The sequence below is a fragment of the Primulina eburnea genome, chromosome 11, assembly GCF_022965805.1.
Source record: "Primulina eburnea isolate SZY01 chromosome 11, ASM2296580v1, whole genome shotgun sequence".
In the NCBI taxonomy this organism is placed as follows: Eukaryota; Viridiplantae; Streptophyta; class Magnoliopsida; order Lamiales; family Gesneriaceae; genus Primulina; species Primulina eburnea.
The window spans coordinates 36,457,014-36,474,775 of NC_133111.1; the positions used below are offsets into that span (position 1 = coordinate 36,457,014).

General features: G+C 37.7%; 1 protein-coding gene across 1 annotated transcript; it reads right to left on the reverse strand.

Annotated features, from left to right (window-relative positions):
* Nucleotides 1-12,469: 12,469 nt before the first annotated feature.
* Nucleotides 12,470-16,119, reverse strand: LOC140805588 (uncharacterized). The gene is made up of 4 exons (XM_073161850.1): nt 15,375-16,119; nt 14,432-15,230; nt 13,330-13,906; nt 12,470-13,066 (listed from the first exon to the last, which is right to left on the reverse strand). The coding sequence occupies exons 1-4, from the start codon at nt 16,117-16,119 to the stop codon at nt 12,470-12,472; spliced, it is 2,718 nt and encodes a 905-aa protein (XP_073017951.1).
* Between the last annotated feature and the right edge of the window lie 1,643 nt (nt 16,120-17,762).

The following is a 17,762-nucleotide window of genomic DNA, read 5'->3' on the forward strand; positions in this document are numbered from 1 at the left end:
GTGTTTAAGTACACTTAATTAAATAACTTAATTACGCTTAATTCGGTCAAACTACAGTTAAACCGTTTTTTCTGTTTTTCTCCAAAGCGGTGCATTTTTGTCGAGGTTCAAGCTTGTACTGGTTTTGTGTGGTTGTCATTTATGAGTTTGCCCATGTGATTTTCATGTGCCAATTACTGTAGAAATAAGACGCGCGTGCAACTTTTGCTTATTAAATTAATTACAATCATCATTAAAATGTAGTTTAATAGGATTAATTATTAATATAATTGCCCAAATCTCATGTTTTCTCTTTATTTAAAACATTATTGTTTGATATCGCATTAGTGAGTGGATTATATCGTTTAAAAAGATTTGCATAAGTTGGAGTGATGATGGCTTACAAGCACTAGATCCTTAATCATTGTTTTATGCACCTTATTGTTATACAAAATGTATGGAATAAACAGAAAGGTATACTAAAACCAACGAACTAGTAGTATGAACAAAACAGTAGCACAATGCTTAAAATAAAGCAAACCGAGGCCTGTATGAAAATACAGTGTCCTTAAAACAGATTCGTCCCCTCCGGGATGTGCTTCGAGGATGAACTTGGACGTCTGTTTCCCAGGATACAACGGAACAACCAGCAGTGACTTAGCACGAGACACTACTACGACGAACTGAAAGCGTACCTTTACTTTATCACCGAGATTTAACGGAGACCAAAAGAAAAGCTAACAATATGAAATGCAAGAGAATACTTGAAAGAGAAAAGATTTTCATGCACTTGAAATGATGAAATGAGCACACTATTTATAAGCCCCCAAAAAGCATACCAAGAGTCATGCAAGATTAATTAACTCAATTAATCTTCCCATTAACTCAAGAATATGAAGAGCCACAAGTTTTCAAGTAACTCAAGAATGTGGAAAGTCAAAAGACACTCCACAATAATGAGCCACAACCAACTCAAGAATGTGGAGAACCAAAAGGCACTCCCACATTCAAGACATGTAATTTTTATTCAAATTTCCAACAATCCCCCACATGAATGAAAATTGATATACATCTCGGTGACAAAGTTCTACAGTTGAATCCTGCATAGGATAGGTGAGTGTTTTCCTTTGAACCTTCCCTCATGAAATATATTTGCTTTACTAGCTGACCAGTAGACATGATGTCCTTGAACTGTTCTGCCATTTATGTAAATTAAGATATATTTCACACAAGACTCTCTCTGATACTATTCAGTTCTCATGATTGTGTTCGTTTTGGCCATGAACACACGCCTGGTTCTGCGAGAGGGTCTAGAATTGAGCCTTGCAATTCCTTCGAAGCGGCCCCACTTCTCTCTCACATAGGTGATTCTATATTCTTCTCATCAGAATCATTAAAAGCCGTAAGCTTATCCTCAACATTCACTGTTTCATAATAGGAATGGACTAGGGATAACCCCCACAGTGATTCTCCAAATTAATGCGATTAGGTTGTCCCATGGAACCTAGTTCTTGGGATCTCCAGTCAGCGTAGGTTGGGTTTTCCTTCGCACCAATGTATTCTATAGGCTTGAGCCCCATTTCCCTTGACATTTTCGCAACTAACTCTCTGTTTAACCCTTTAGTGAGCGGATCCGCTATATTATCTTTTGACTTTTCACATTCTTGAGTTACTTGAAAACTTGTGGCTCTTCATATTCTTGAGTTAATGGGAAGATTAATTGAGTTAATTAATCTTGCATGACTCTTGGTATGCTTTTTGGGGGCTTATAAATAGTGTGCTCATTTCATCATTTCAAGTGCATGAATATCTTTTCTCTTTCAAGTATTCTCTTGCATTTCATATTGTTAGCTTTTCTTTTGGCCTCCGTTAAATCTCGGTGATAAAGTAAAGGTACGCTTTCAGTTCGTCGTAGTAGTGTCTCGTGCTAAGTCACTGCTGGTTGTTCCGTTGTATCCTGGGAAACAGACGTCCATGTTCATCCTCGAAGCACATCCCGGAGGGGACGAATCTGTTTTAAGGACACTGTATTTTCATACAGGCCTCGGTTTGCTTTATTTTAAGCATTGTGCTACTGTTTTGTTCATACTACTAGTTCGTTGGTTTTAGTATACCTTTCTGTTTATTCCATACATTTTGTATAACAATCTTAAAACAGATTACTCATTACGTGTTGTTTCAGATATGACTACTGAAACCAACGTGCAAAGGGAAACTGGTCATGTTGTCCCTCCTCAAGTTGTCCCTCATGGTACCCCACGTGCTACTGCGGTTGCTGTTCCAGCAAGTCACGGTGAAAAACCCGAGAAGTTTACTGGTGTGGACTTCAAAAGGTGGCAGCAGAAGATGCTGTTTTATTTGACGATGCTGAACCTGGCTAGATTTCTCACGGAGGATGCTCCTAAACTCAACGAGGGTGAGGGAGATGTTGAATCTGTTAGTGCGGTTGAGGCATGGAATCATTCTGATTTCTTGTGCCGAAACTATGTACTAAACGGATTAGCAGATTCGCTCTACAACGTGTTTTGCGAAAAGAAAACGACGAACTGAAAGCGTACCTTACTTTATCACCGAGATTTAACGGAGGCCAAAAGAAAAGCTAACAATATGAAATGCAAGAGAATACTTGAAAGAGAAAATATTTTCATGCACTTGAAATGATGAAATGAGCACACTATTTATAAGCCCCCAAAAAGCATACCAAGAGTCATGCAAGATTAATTAACTCAATTAATCTTCCCATTAACTCAAGAATATGAAGAGCCACAAGTTTTCAAGTAACTCAAGAATGTGGAAAGTCAAAAGACACTCCACAATAATGAGCCACAACCATCTCAAGAATGTGGAGAACCAAAAGGCACTCCCACATTCAAGACATGTAATTTTTATTCAAATTTCCAACACTTATAAATTTGGTTTGTATTTAATAAATGATCATAAACTATTTGGAAAAAAAAAAGTCTATTAAAAGAGTAGGTCTCTTGTGAGACGGTCTCACGAATCTTTATCTGTGAGACGAGTCAACCCTACCGATATTCACAATAAAAAGTAGGCAAAAACTTGTGTGAGACAATTTCACGGGTCGTAATTTGTGAGACAGATATCTTATTTGGATCATCCATGAAAAAATATATTTTTTATGCTAAGAGTATTCCTTTTCATTGTGAATATCGGTAGGGTTGATCCGTCTCACAGATAAAGATTCGTGAGACCGTCTCACAAGAGACCTACTCTAAAAAGTAATACTCTTAGCATAAAAAATAATATTTTTTCATAGATGACTCAAATAAGAGGTTTGTCTCACAAAATACGACTCGTGAGACCGTCTCACACAAGTTTTTGCCTTAAAAGAAATATTTAATTATTTTGACTTGATCAACTTTTTTAAAAATATATAACTATGGCTAATTGTACTTTCCAAAGTATATTATCAATCAGTCGCTCACTTAAAAAATTTCGATTTTCAAGTTTAATCTTCATCGTTTTATCGATCTTTAATCTTTTCTATTTAATGGACAGAATGGTCATCAAAATTCATGATTTAATCCCTCGTTTCATTGAGGTTAATCAATCTTTTTCTATTGAATGGACAGAATGGTTATCCAAAAAAATGACAAAGAATAAGCGGAATGCACATGTTTGAGATTTCTGAAATGATTTGAAACACTCTTTTCTCTTTGTGTTGAATTGCTCGAAATTTAGATGCTCATATTGAACTTGGTCTCCTTTAATCATCAAGAATACTAAAAATTATATTCTCAATTGCTCATCTTAAAACAAAAAAATGATTTATTTGTGAATTGAGATCCATTTTTATCATCCATGATGTTACTGGTTTTTGGTCTGTAGGACCGAGCACTTGTCGTTTTACCAAAAGCTATAGCTAGTAGTAATGGTACAACTCAAATATTTTAAACCGCATAGCAGCTCAAGCACCACGGTTCAATCGTTCTACCAAGCAGGGATAATTATTGCATCCAACAATCTCCCTCCCAAAAATTGCACTCCTTACAATCAATGAGATCGAACCTTTGATCTTGAATCTGATATCAATTGTAGGACCGAACACTTGCCGCTTTACCAAAAGATATAACTAGTAGTAATGGTGCAACTCAAATCTTTTAAACCCAAGAGCAGCTCAAGCACCACTGTTTAATCGCTCTACTAAGCAGAGATAATTATTACAGCCAACATAGTCTTTGGATTCCAAATTGTTGTTGGTGTTTGGTCTCCAAACAAAAATAAATTGGATGCTCATATTGAAAAAGAAAAATGATGTTTCTTGTTTGTGTTGATATTTTTATCATCCAATTGTGTTTGATTTTTAAAAGATACATAACTTAATTTAATATTTTCTTCTTCATATGTTGGGTATTTTATAATAAGTTCTTATTTGTAATAAATAGTTATTTGAGAGCTTGGTTTGTTTATTTATCGGCAGAAAATTAGAATGCCTCCAACTAGGAAGTTTCTGTTAGGACATGAGAAGTGAAAAAAAAAAAGTTGAAGAATTTATTGAGTCTCAAAAGAGGCCACCAACAAATTTTTTGTCAAAGAATTGGGAAATTCATCTCTTGAAAATTTGGATAACGAAGAAAAAAATTGTAATGAATTACATGAAGGCTTAGCCGTTGAAAATGATGTAGATGATAACATAGATGAGATTGAAGTCAATGGAAATAGTGATGGCTAGGTCTTTCAAAATAATTATTCTGAAAGTGATGATGATGTTATTAATGTAGTAAATGGATAACCAACTTCATCAATTCCACTTGACATTTTTTTATCTTGGAAACTGGGAGCACAACTGGAAGGATCATTGAGTGAAAAAAGGTCCATAAGAGATGTATTAACAGGGAAAGGTTGCTAACATAGATCAGTAGACGACTCTCTTTGAATATCTACGATTGTATCACAAATTCCCGGATGTTTTTAAGCCATACAATGACCTTTTCAACTTTATTGTGTAGATGGTCCTGGGTTTGCGTCATTTGTTTCTGGTGGTTTAATTCTTTCAGGGATTTCATGTATATGTCACTATCAATTGAACCATATAAATATGCCGTGAGCACATCGATAAGTATCATATCTACTTTTTCTAATACAACTAAGCTAATCAAAAATCGAAAAGAGTTGGCATCCATCACATGTGAATGTGTTTCTTCTTAGTCGATTCTAGGTCTCTGAGAGAAAGCTAGGGCTACAAGTCTGGCTTTGTACAAACACTCATATGTATCCTACAAGGATAACACATTTAGGTGTTCGAACAAAGGGTTCAAACATTTTATGTTTCTCTAGAGAATCTAATTCGATCTATATAGCCTCATTTTATTTTGCCCAATCATAAATTTGTTGACAATATTCAAAAGGTTGTAGTTCAGGATCTCCAATACCTTTCATGATATCAAGTGCCACATTAAGGGCGAAAACATAACTATTGTATTACTTCAATCCCTTATTTTACGAGATATTGTTAATTTGAAATCTCAATATTTTCATGTGATTGTGATTCTTTAAGAATCACTTTATCCACATCTAATTCATTTATTTCTTTTACTAGGAATGCTCACGTGCGATGCATATAATTAAATTATCATAATGATGTTAATAAAATAAAATCCCTAAACTATATCAAGAGTTTTCGTATTTCTTATTAGTTATATAAAAATATCAAGAGTTTCACAAATTTATAGATATTAATTAGTAAAAATAACTTAAATTGAATATATAAAATTTATAAAAAAAATATATTATAACGTGTTTATAATAGTATGAAAAAATTGAAAAATTATAGTTGAAGAACTCACAAATTTTATTAGTTATATTCTAAAAATTAAAGCGACTTATATGGTACAAGGTTTTCTACCCCGCAATGAGATGTACAAGTAATAAAACCACAATTTAAAAATAATTCATTAAAAAATAATTTGAGAAAAGTATTGCAAAATTGCAATCACAGAATAATTTTACGTTAAAAAAATATTTTTACAACTAATCTTTAACATATTTCAATATCTACAAAATATACGATGCTTTCTAAGATTCATATTTTAAAATCAATTTGTTATAAAAGTGACTTATTTATATTGTAAACAAAAAAAAAAGATAATATAAGTTATAAATATTAAATATTCATTAGCAACCACGATGTAGGGATCGGGAAAGAGTTAAGAGGGGGGGTGAATGAACTCTTTCAAGTTTTCTTATTTAAAAAATATATTTTCAACCGTTTTCAGGCGGTTCGAAAAATTCTTTCTCAAACGGTCAAAAGAGGTGAACTACTGAAGTGTGCGGAAATAGTTCAAATTTTTCGACAGATATTCCTAGAGGTATGATGAACTAAGCAACAGGATTGAATAACACATGACAGTTTGTACGAAGTAAAAGACACAGAGTTTTTTATGGATGTTCGGAGATTGAATACTCCTACGTCACCCCTTCTTCCTTTGTTAGGAAGGATTCCACTAAAAGACTTTGACTTTACAAATTGTTTGTAACAGCCCAATCCAACCAGGACTTATTTCACTGCCTGCATTGGAACTCCTAGTGATCACTTTACACTTCTGGAATTTTAAGAACCCTCAGTTCACCAGACTTCCAATCTTTAATCAAATAACCACAGGTTATTGATAAAATAGTAGATTGTTTTTGGTAGCACGAAAAGATCCTTGAATGATCAAATTTGTGTCTGTGGAGCTGCGTGCAAATGAGCGATGATACAAATGTAGACTATGAAAGCGCTCTGAGATCTCTGTGAAGGCAAGCTGAGAAACTTTCTCGATAGATGTATGAGTTATGTGGCTTGCTTGAGTTTACTTGCATTCCTCCCAGATGATATAGCCGTATGATTTAACGGTCAGAAAGTACAGTTAACGTAAACCTGAGCTTCTGAATCAGATAAGTCACTTTCTCATTTATGAGCAATAAATGTTCGCATTTAATCTTCTTTTTGCTTGACATAAATTTGAAGCTCTTTACTTGAGGTTTACTCCTTTAGGCAACTGTGCTTATAGCATCAGGTCATGAAAACTGTCTCTGAACGTCCTTTCTGGGAAGGAGAGATAAATGCACATCTTCCTTGGAATTGATGTGAGATCGTTAACTTCGAGAATTTGAATGCATTCAATCCAGTCAGAGAATGTCGTTTAGCCATAAGTGAGTCTCTTAAATGAACCGGTTCACTCTCGCTGTAATCTAAAGAATAAGCGGTTGAGAATTTCCAGCCGCGGTTGATTACAACTTCATACACCAAAATTTGATTACAACTTCATACACCAAAATTTCATTTCTTAACAATTTCCCCCTTTTTGGTGATGATAAAACTGTGCTGAAATTCTGTTAATCAGAACAAGGATAAGATTACTTTTTCTTGAGTTCTGATCTTTGGCTTCCTTTTTCTTTAGAGCGGCCAATTCCTTTTGAATATGCTCTTCTTGCTCTCTTTTCCCCTTTTGACATCACCGTGAACCAGGAAGTCCATAATCTCGGTTAATTGGGCACCTTGGGCATCCATTCGTTGTTCAATGCGAGTGATTTGTGACGAAAGACCATGGCACATATTGACATTAATCAACTGATTGTTGGAAACTTTTGTAGTGATGGCAGCAAAGTCCTTAGATATAGTACTCTTGATAGACTGTAGATCTTTTTTTAGATCAAATTGTTTGCGGTTAAGAGCAAGGATAGACTGATCCATATTGGCAAGTCGGCTCAGAAGATCCTGATGGAAGTTTGCTTCGACAATTTCTTCTTCTGTAGGTGCTTCGGGATCAGCAAGTAGTTTGGTCTTGAAAGCAGTTAAGGCAGAGGAGGTTGCTTTGGCCGATGATGGCGAAGGATGAATGTCAAGAGGTTCTTCCGTGAGGCTCTCAACAAATTGATCAATGTCATCAGTGGAGACAAAGGTGGCTGAGCCAATGAGCTTGGATTCTTCGGTTTTGTCGATGATCATTGGGAGAGGAGGGCTTTGAGGAGATGGGTATCTTTGCTTGTAGTAACTCTGTCGGAGAAGATGAGGGCTGCGTTTGAGATTCTATCAGAGAAGCATCTGAATAGGAGCTGGTGAAGATATAAGCGACTCCTGATACGGTTGAGCAGCATCAAATTCAGAAAGAAAATGTTCTGCTTCATTGACTGAAAGAACGGAGGCTTTGTTTGACTTAACAAAAGGCTGTGAAACAAGGATGCCAGTATCAGAATGCGGTGAGGAAACACTTGGGACAACCAAAATATCTAGACCGCATTGTTGTTTGGCATAGGAAGAGTCGTCTTTCAGAAGTTTCTCAGAGGGTGTGGAAACGGTTTCTTCATGAGTTGGTTGATGGGTTTCAATAAGAGCTTTGGATTTATCACTTGTACCAGATAAAGTGTCGTGACCAGTGGGAGAGGTTAGCTGTTGTTCTGACCGCTGAGTGTCCTTCGGAGAGGCAATGGGTGGCACTGGTTCTTTGCCAAAATCATCATGAACATCCATCAAAGAGTCAAACTTACTTGGTGCTGCAGTAGCTGGAAGATGGAGCGTATTTCGCATTTGAGCGACTGACATAGCAAGAGACAGAGCGTCCATTTCCAGTTGAGATATGACAGCAGAGTCATCTTGAGCTGTAGGACAAGAAGGATCAAAATTTGCCTTTTTAACTGAAGGATGACTCGAAGAGTGATTTCTTTCATTTGAATTTCGATAAAATCGCGTCTTTGAAGAGCGATTTGAATGTCTGATGTTCCTGCCCATTCCAAAATGGATCGTTCAAGCTTTGCAGCAGATTTTATTTTCCCCGTCTCGAGGAGTGAATCAAAAGATACAGCAATGCGATATTTGACCCATTTATCAAACATTTTGATTTTTGACTCAACCGCTTCATTAACACGCTGACTTGTGAGGACGATTGCCGTATGAACTGCATGGTTTTTAGGTGGATTGGTACTCATAACCTGTTTGCCTTTGTCTGAGGAGAGAATAATCGGAACTCCTGAATAAGATGATTGGATATCTGTATCGGTAATTTGAATACCTTTTAACTTGGTAACCGATGATGATGGGATAGGTGCAGGAAGAAATGGTGCAGAAATATGCTTGATCAGCTTAATCTTCGTTGCTTTAGAAGGAACGGTCCGTTTCTTTTTGAACACTTGAGAAACAGGAATGTCATCCTTAGATTCTTCGTCAGAACTGGATTTCAGAACCAGCTTCCTTTTTGTTTCCTTGGGAGTGGAGACAATCGCTTTCCTCTGTTTCACAAATTCAACCCCAGTTTCTGTTTTGACCGGTACGAATTCTTCATCCGTAGGTTTGTTTTTCTTAATGAATTTGTCAACCGATACCCATGAGAACAGCTTGGTCTTACCAACTTCAATCATATCAACTGGTTGAGCACCGGCAGAAATTAGCATGTGGCAAATTGGAACTGCAAAGCCTTGAGATTGGTTGTCTTTCTTCACCATGGCTACCAGAATGTTGAAAAGGATATCAGACCAGTTGATTCCTAGTTGAGATGAGATGGTTGCCATAACAAGGAATTTTTCCAGAGTGATTTTATCATAAGCACCAGCTTTGGCAAGAATTCCTTTAGCCACAATATCAGCCAACAATCGATATTCGATCTTCAGATCTCGCTTCTGGCATGTTGGGTGAGAGATAGGAGAAGCAGTGAGTGAGAAGTTTTGACGCCAGATATCAGTATTACCATCTGGTAGTGTAGAGAAGTCAGTTACTCCAGCCGTAGGTAACTTGAACAATTCAGCAAACACCTTCTGGGTGAAAGTAAAGTGTTGATTCTGAACATAACAAAGAATTTCCCCATTTTGCATGTGAGCAGTTTCAAAGAACTCTTTTAGTAGTGTGTCGGAGTATGATTATCGACAGCCTAGAAAAGTTCGAAGCCCAGATTCTTCAATTGTACGGAACATGACCTTCATTGGTTTGTTGGGCATAGAGAAGACAGATGGAAAGTTGATAGCCACTGTATTCTGTGTAATGGAGGCAGCCGTTTGATGATTCAAACAAGAAATTTTGTGAGATGGTTTCTGTGTAGTGAGCTGCGATAAAGTAGCAAGGAGAACAATGAGGTAAGTGAGAGTATGTATGTCCGGTTCAAGAACGTAATAACAAGTCCATGTGGAGGACTTTTAGTGGAGAATTGTTTTTTTTTTAAAATATTTGAAAATTTTGGACGGCGGCAAAATGAGTGTGATATAGATTTCAAGAAGATAACCGTCACTTCATATCGGGGCAGTCGAAAAAGTTTTGGGTGTGTTTTTCGAAAATGACGTGGATGAATTACGTCCACACAATATGAACCGGATCATTGATGTTATTAGGTGGAACCGGTTAAAGAAAATGATAATCATTCTGAACCATGTTCCCCCTAAACACGTGCATGAATGACATTGAACCGTCGGTAGCGTATGATAAAACTCTTCACAGTTTCCCACCGCAGTCATGATGATATAAGCCCTTAACGCTTGACTTTCTTCTATAAATACCAGCCAAGAGTTATCAATACACTCTAGTTTAGAAATATGGATAAAGATGGTAGTCCAGACTTGGCTGAGGAGTTCATGAAAGATGTGGTGGCTTCTAGGAAGAAGACTATCATGGATAAAGTGATGGAGAAGCCGCGGGCCATTTGGTCAAGAGTTCAAAAACTCCAGTCCGTTCTTGAGAGCGGAGAGGCTCCTTCTTCCAGAGATATGGCGGCATTAAAAAGATATAGGCGACGTCTTCGCGTGGCTGATAATGCTGGAATCTTTTCTGATGACGGCGTTTATCTTCTTATGCTGCTTAAAGAGATGAGAGCTCTGAGAAAGGTAGCCATCTCAGAGGAGTTTGCACGTATTTCCGTCGGAGGGATGACCAGCTGGTTAGCCCTTTGGAGGTTGTACGTAGATAGGGAGATTAGGAGTGTCCGCCTCCGTCTTTGTTGATGTACCACTCTCTCCTTGCTTATGATGTATTATTCCCCTGCTAATGAAGATACTTATTTTATTTTACCTACTGGTGCTTGTCTTCTTCTTTTGTTTTCAAAATTAACCTGAACAAGCATAATAAATAAACACATCATGATAAGTCAATCAAACCAAGCATATTGCGAAAATGGGAGAACTTAGCCTCGGGTAGTGGTTTTGTAAAAATATCGGCTGTTTGTTGATCAGTGTGAACATATTCAAGCCGTATTTCTTTCTTCATCACATGCTCTCGAATGAAATGATGTCGGATATCGATATGCTTTGTCCGAGAGTGCATGACAGGGTTGTATGTTATAGCTATTGCACTTGTGTTGTCGCAAAATATGGGAGATTCAGCCGCTTGGATTCCATAGTCTTTTAACTGTTGCTGAATCCATAACATTTGAGCACAGCAGCTTCCAGCTACTAAATATTCTGCTTCAGCGGTTGATGTGGCAATAGACGTTTGCTTCTTGCTGGCCCATGAAATAAGTCTTTCCCCTAAAAATTGGCATGAACCGCTTGTGCTTTTTCGATCGATTTTGCATCCTGCATAATCTGCATCTGAGTAACCTACAAGGTTAAAACTTGAATCTTTGGGATACTAAAGACCCACATTTGCAGTTCCTTTCAAATATTTGAGTATGCATTTAGAGGCAATAAAGTGAGATTGCATGGGTTTAGCTTGAAACCGTGCACATAGGCATACAGCAAACATAATGTCCGGTCGACTTGCAGTTAGATACAGTAAAGACCCAATTAGTCCTCTGTACATTTTTGTATCCACCAAAATTCCCCCTTCGTCTTTATCCAATTTAATTGATGAACTCATTGGAGTGCTAGCCGGAGAGCAATTTTCCATGCCGAATTTCTTTAACATATCTCGAGTATATTTGGCTTGATTAATGAAGATACCATTTTCAGACTGCTTGACTTGCAGTCCTAAAAAATAGTTTAATTCGCCCATCATGCTCATTTCAAATTGTTCCTGCATCATCTTAGAAAATCTTTCACACAGCTTAGTATTAGTTGATCCAAAAATAATATCATCTACATATATCTGAACAAAAAGTAAATGATCATTCTTGGAAAATGTAAATAAGGTTTTATCGATTGTACCAATAGAAAATCCATGGTCGAGCAGAAATTTGGTTAGTGTGTCATACCATGCTCTTGGGGCTTGTTTTAGTCCGTATAAAGCTTTATCCAATTTGTAGACATAATCAGGAAAGATATGGTTAACAAAATCAGGTGGTTGTTCTACAAAAACTTCCTCATTTAATAGACCATTCAGAAAGGCAGATTTAACATCCATTTGATATACTTTGAAGTCCTTAAATGCTGCAAACGCTAGAAATATTCTAATGGCTTCTAATCTAGCAACAAGGGCAAAAGATTCATCAAAGTCTATTCCTTCCTCCTGTCTATATCCTTGAGCCACTAAACGAGCCTTATTTCTTATGATTAAACCACTTTCATTCATTTTGTTTCTATAAACCCATCTAGTTCCAATTATATTAGCATCATTAGGTCGAGATACTAAGTGTCATACACTGTTTCTTTCAAACTGATTAAGTTCTTCTTGCATGGCTTTTATCCAATTTGTATCTAGAAGAGCATCATCAATTTTCTTGGGTTCAATTTGAGAAACGAAAGCAGCCTGCATAAATTCACTTATCATTTGATTTCTAGTTCTAAGAGGAGCAGTAGGGTTACCAATGACCAGCTCGAGTGGGTGATCCTTTTTCCACCGGAGACATGGTCCATATTGATCTTCCTCGGTTGGTTGAATGATGTCATTCTCTTGTTCTGTTGCCTCTACTGCCAGTGGTGTGTTATGCGGTTGATAGTTGTTTTCTGGATCATTCAGTTGTTGATAGTTTTCTTGACCGGTTGGATTTTCTTTAGAAATAGTTTCACCTGTTCTTCGTAAGTCTATCTCATCATCATCATTGCTAGCTTCAAGGTTAGCAACTTCAAAATTATTTATCAGATCATGCATGTTGCTATTACTATTGTCATGACATATAGATGATTCATCAAATACAACATGGATGGATTCTTCGACAGTGAGAGTTTTTTGATTATAGACTCTATATTCTTTACTTACTGCTGAGTATCCCAAAAAGATGCCGTTCTCAGCCTTTACATCAAATGCAGTGAGATGTATTTTGCCATTTATGTGAATAAAACACTTACAACCAAAGATGCGAAAATATCCCACTTCTGGCACTTTGCCGGTCCATATTTCATATGGAGTTTTTTCATGACTTTTATTATCATAGATCGATTCTGAGTGTAACAAGCTGTGTTGATGGCTTCAGCCCAAAATATTTGCGAGATACCGGATTCAGCCAGCATGGTTCTAGCTGCTTCTTTCAGTGTGCGGTTTCTTCTTTCTGCTACTCCATTTTGTTGAGGCGATCTTGCTGCTGATAGCTCGTGTTTAATCCCATGATCTTCAAGGTAGGATGCCAGATGTTTGTGCAGAAATTCAGTTCCTCTATCACTTCTGATTCTGTTGATGTTTTCCCTTTTCTCATTGTGAAGTCTCTTGAGCAGCTTGATTAGATGGTCGGCAGTTTGATCTTTGGAACCAAGGAATAGTACCCATGTAAATCTAGAAAAGTCATCAATGACAACCAGAGTGTATTTCTTTCCCCCTAAGCTCATCACGAGGATTGGTCCAAATAGATCCATGTGAAGAAGTTCTAGACATCTTGCTGAAGAGTTTCTTCCCTTGCTTTTGAAAGTTGATCGAACCTGTTTTCCAAGCTGACAAGCATTGCATACTTTATCTTTGGCAAAGTCAACGTTAGGCAATCCAGATACTAGCTTAAGCTTACTAATAGTAGCAATGGATTTGAAATTTAGATGATTTAGCCTTTTATGCCATAGCCAATTTTTATTTCCATTTAGAGCGACGAAACAAGTAGATGCATTTAAATATTGATCATTCCATTCTACTCTATAGGTGTTTTGACTACGATAACCAGTCAACACAGTAGAACCAGTATTGGTTTTAACCATTCATTTTTCTTTATGAAATTCAACCGTGTACCCATTGTCACACAGTTGACTTATACTGATCAGATTGTAACATAAATTTTCTACTAGAAGAACATCTTTGATGATGATTTTGCCATGGGTAATCTTACCCTTTCCCATAGCTTTACCTTTAGAGTTGTCACCGAAAGTGATTGTTGGTCCTTTGAGATCTAAAACTTCTGATAAGAGATCTTTATTTCCTGTCATATGTCTTGAGCATCCGATGTCTAAGAACCATGATGACTTTTCTAAGTTTTTCTTCTTTAGTTCCTGAAAATGAAAAATTGGTACCCCTTTTTATTCGGGTCTAGGGTTAATTAGACCCTTAGGAATCCACACTTGAATTATCCTTGCGGATTTTTGGTGATGTGTTCCAGGGTGATCATGATTGAAAACATACTTTGGTGATGAATGCAGTATATGTTGTTTGGGCCTTTGATTATCATCATTCAATCTATACCTCTTTTGAACTGGTCGGCAATTGTAGTAATTGCTGGGTCTGTTCTTTGAGTGATATCTAGTTGATCCTCTGTATCCGGTTGGATTTGGCCTGGGTTTGCACCAATATTGTTTGGATTTATCATTCTGAACATAACCCAAACCACATCGCCTTCCATTATTCTCAAGATTCATATTTTGAATGCCTCTATCTTTAGGCTCATCATGTTCATATACCGAGCTAGATCTGACAAATTTAATTGATCTTAAACTGTCTTTTTCTAGCAACGGTTGAGTTGAAGCTTCTGAGGTATTGCAATCATTTATGCCGTAACCCAGCCCAGTTCTGTCTCCGGCTGGTTTCTGCATTTCATGCATCCTATCAAGAGAAGCAGAGGACTTGTTCCACTTGTTGATGGTACTCAATAACCGTTTGTTTTCTGTTAATGTAGCATGGAACAATCTTCGTAAATCATCATTCTCAGCTGCTATCAGACTTAGCTTGACTTTCAAACTTTCAACCTCTTTGTGCTGCGAACAGCTAGAGAGAGTTAATTTGTTTTTTAAGTCTTTCTTTTCTGCATCAGCTTCATTGAATTTCATAGATAGTCCTTTGAACTCATTTACCATATCGTGAAGTGCTGTAACAAGATCTTCTCGTGTAAATTCTTCAGAGTTAAAATCAAATACCGTTTCATCAGTGGCTTCTTGATCTTCCTTGGCCATAAGACACTCGACTTTTTCGTCTTCACTTTCACTCGAAGATTCTTCAGAAGAAGACTTTTCTGACTCTGTTTCAGCCCATTTGCCTTTGTCTTCTTCTGCAACTAGAACTCTCTGATTCTTTTTCTTGATGAATTTCTTGTCGTTTTTGAATCGTCTTCTATTCTCCTGTTTCTTTTCATCCTTCTTTGGCTTATTGCATTCTGCAACAAAGTGTCCCTTCTTTCCACAGTTAAAACAACCTTGACCATCCTCAGTATGGTCCTTTTTAAAATAAGGTTTATTTATTTGAGATTGATTTTTGCGCATAAATTTGCCAAATCTTTTAACAAAAAGAGACATGGCTTCATTGCTTAGTTGCTCAGCCGATTTCTTACTTGTGGACTCTTCGACCGGAAGAGTCACTGTAGCTGCTGCCAAGGCCTTTGTTTGTTGGGTTGTAGACGGCTCTTCTTCGGTTCGTATCCCAAGCTCAAATTCATATGCTTTAAGATCAGCAAATAGATCATGGAGTTCCAGTTTGTTCAGATCTTTTGATTCTCGCATGGCTATAGTTTTCACATCCCATTCTCTAGGAAGAGCTCTCATGACATTCAAGGCAATTTCTCTGTTGGAGTACTCTTTGCCAAGTGAGGTGAGTTCGACGACAATGCTGCTAAATCGCTCATCAAATTCTGCAAGAGTTTCTCCTGGCTTCATCTTTGCATTGTCGAATTTTTGAATAGCCACTGTCAGTTTGTTTTCTTTGGTCTGATCATTTCCTTCGCACTGTTGAGTGAGTTTTTCCCATATTTCTTTTGCAGTGGAGCAAGTCTTGATTTTGGCAAACATGTTTTTATCCAGAGTCTTATAGAGAATATCTTTTGCAACGTTGTCTAAGTTTGTTTTCTTTTTATCCTCAGCTGTCCATTCAGATCTGTGCTTCTCTACCATTTGAGGAGCACTTTCGGTTGTACCAACAGCTGTGTTTGCTTTCATGATCTTCATTGGTCCATCTGTGAGTCATCCTGTGCTGCTAGATGTGCCTGCATGCGAATTTTCCAATCATCATAGTCTTCTTTAGAGAACATAGAGATTTTATTGAAAGATGCCATATGATTCAAAAGATATCAGTGTTTGAAAAAGAGCTTGGCTCTGATACCAATTGTAGGGATCGGGAAAGAGTTAAGAGGGGTGGGGGGGGGGGGGGGGTGAATGAACTCTTTTAAGTTTTCTTATTTAAAAAATATATTTTCAACCGTTTTCAGGCGGTTCGAAAAATTCTTTCTCAAACGGTCGAAAGAGGTGAACTACTGAAGTGTGCGGAAACAGTTCAAATTTTTCGACAGATATTCCTAGAGGTATGATGAACTAAGCAACAGGATTGAATAACACATGACAGTTTGTACGAAGTAAAAGACACAAAGTTTTTTATGGATGTTCGGAGATTGAATACTCCTACGTCACCCCTTCTTCCTTTGTTAGGAAGGATTCCACTAAAAGACTTTGACTTTACAAATTGTTTGTAACAGCCCAATCCAACCAGGACTTATTTCACTGCCTGCATTGGAACTCCTAGTGATCACTTTACACTTCTGGAATTTTAAGAACCCTCAGTTCACCAGACTTCCAATCTTTAATCAAATAACCACAGGTTATTGATAAAATAGTAGATTGTTTTTGTAGTATCCCGATGCCTAATTTGAGTTAATTATTGGATTAATTGTATTTCGGTGGGATCGGAAGGACCGAACCGGGTTCGGATCGTCCGAAGTTGGTTCGGATCGTCCGAAGTGGGTTCGGATGGACCGTTCTGTTCGGAGTCAGACGAGTCATGTCATGTCAGGGTTCGGATCGTCCGATCGGGGTTCGGATCGTCCGAGACAGGTGGCTGGACACGTGGAAGACATGCAGAGTTCGGATCTTCCGAAGTGGATCGGATCTTCCGAAGTGCACCGGATCGGATCTTCCGAAGTGGATCGGATCTTCCGATCGTTGTCTATAAATAGAAGCGCGAGGCTTCACTTTTCACTCGCCAATTCCGAGAGTTCTAGAGCGTTTTAGTCGTTTCTGATGGGTTTCTAGTCTTTTCCCGAGGTTCGGGCACTAGCGGGGAGCTACTGGTTTTGTAGCGGAGCTGTGCTCTAGTTGGGGGCTAGCGGCATCAGTGGGCTGACTACGGACGCAGGTATAGTTCTGGGTTCCCTTTGAGATTTGGGAGTATCTATTAGTCTAGTTAAGGCTTTTAGATGTGGTTTAGTGATATGGTATCACTTGGATTGTAGGCTTGATTCTAGGGCTGATTGCTAGGATCTACTGGTTTGAGGTACGAAAGTACTATCCGAGATAGCAGGATTGAGTATGCTTTACTATGTGTTGCATGTTTATATGTTGCATTATTATCTGTCATATGATGCATGGTTTATTATGCGGCATTTGCATAATCATGTTGAGCCTGATTATCTTTGAGATAGCCTGTTGAGAGGGTGCTCAGCCCTCATTTGTTGTGGATGGTTGGACCCCGTTGGCCGACGGTGGTCAGGTCACCGGTATATCCACAGGTTCATTTGGTATGGGAGCCACCTCCTGGTGCGACGGCGCAGAGTGCTACATACCTTGACGTCATTTGTCTGAGCAGTATTTCGTTATAC

Coding starts and splice junctions, on each gene's coding strand:
- LOC140805588 (XM_073161850.1), bottom strand. CDS start 16,119: ATGAAGATCATGAAAGCAAACACAGCTGTTGGTACAACCGAAAGTGCT. Junction 13,907..14,431: donor TGCCGACCAGTTCAAAAGAG/GTATAGATTGAA, acceptor TGGTTATCGTAG/TCAAAACACCTATAGAGTAG. Junction 13,067..13,329: donor GATCGCCTCAACAAAATGGA/GTAGCAGAAAGA, acceptor TTTGATGTAAAG/GCTGAGAACGGCATCTTTTT.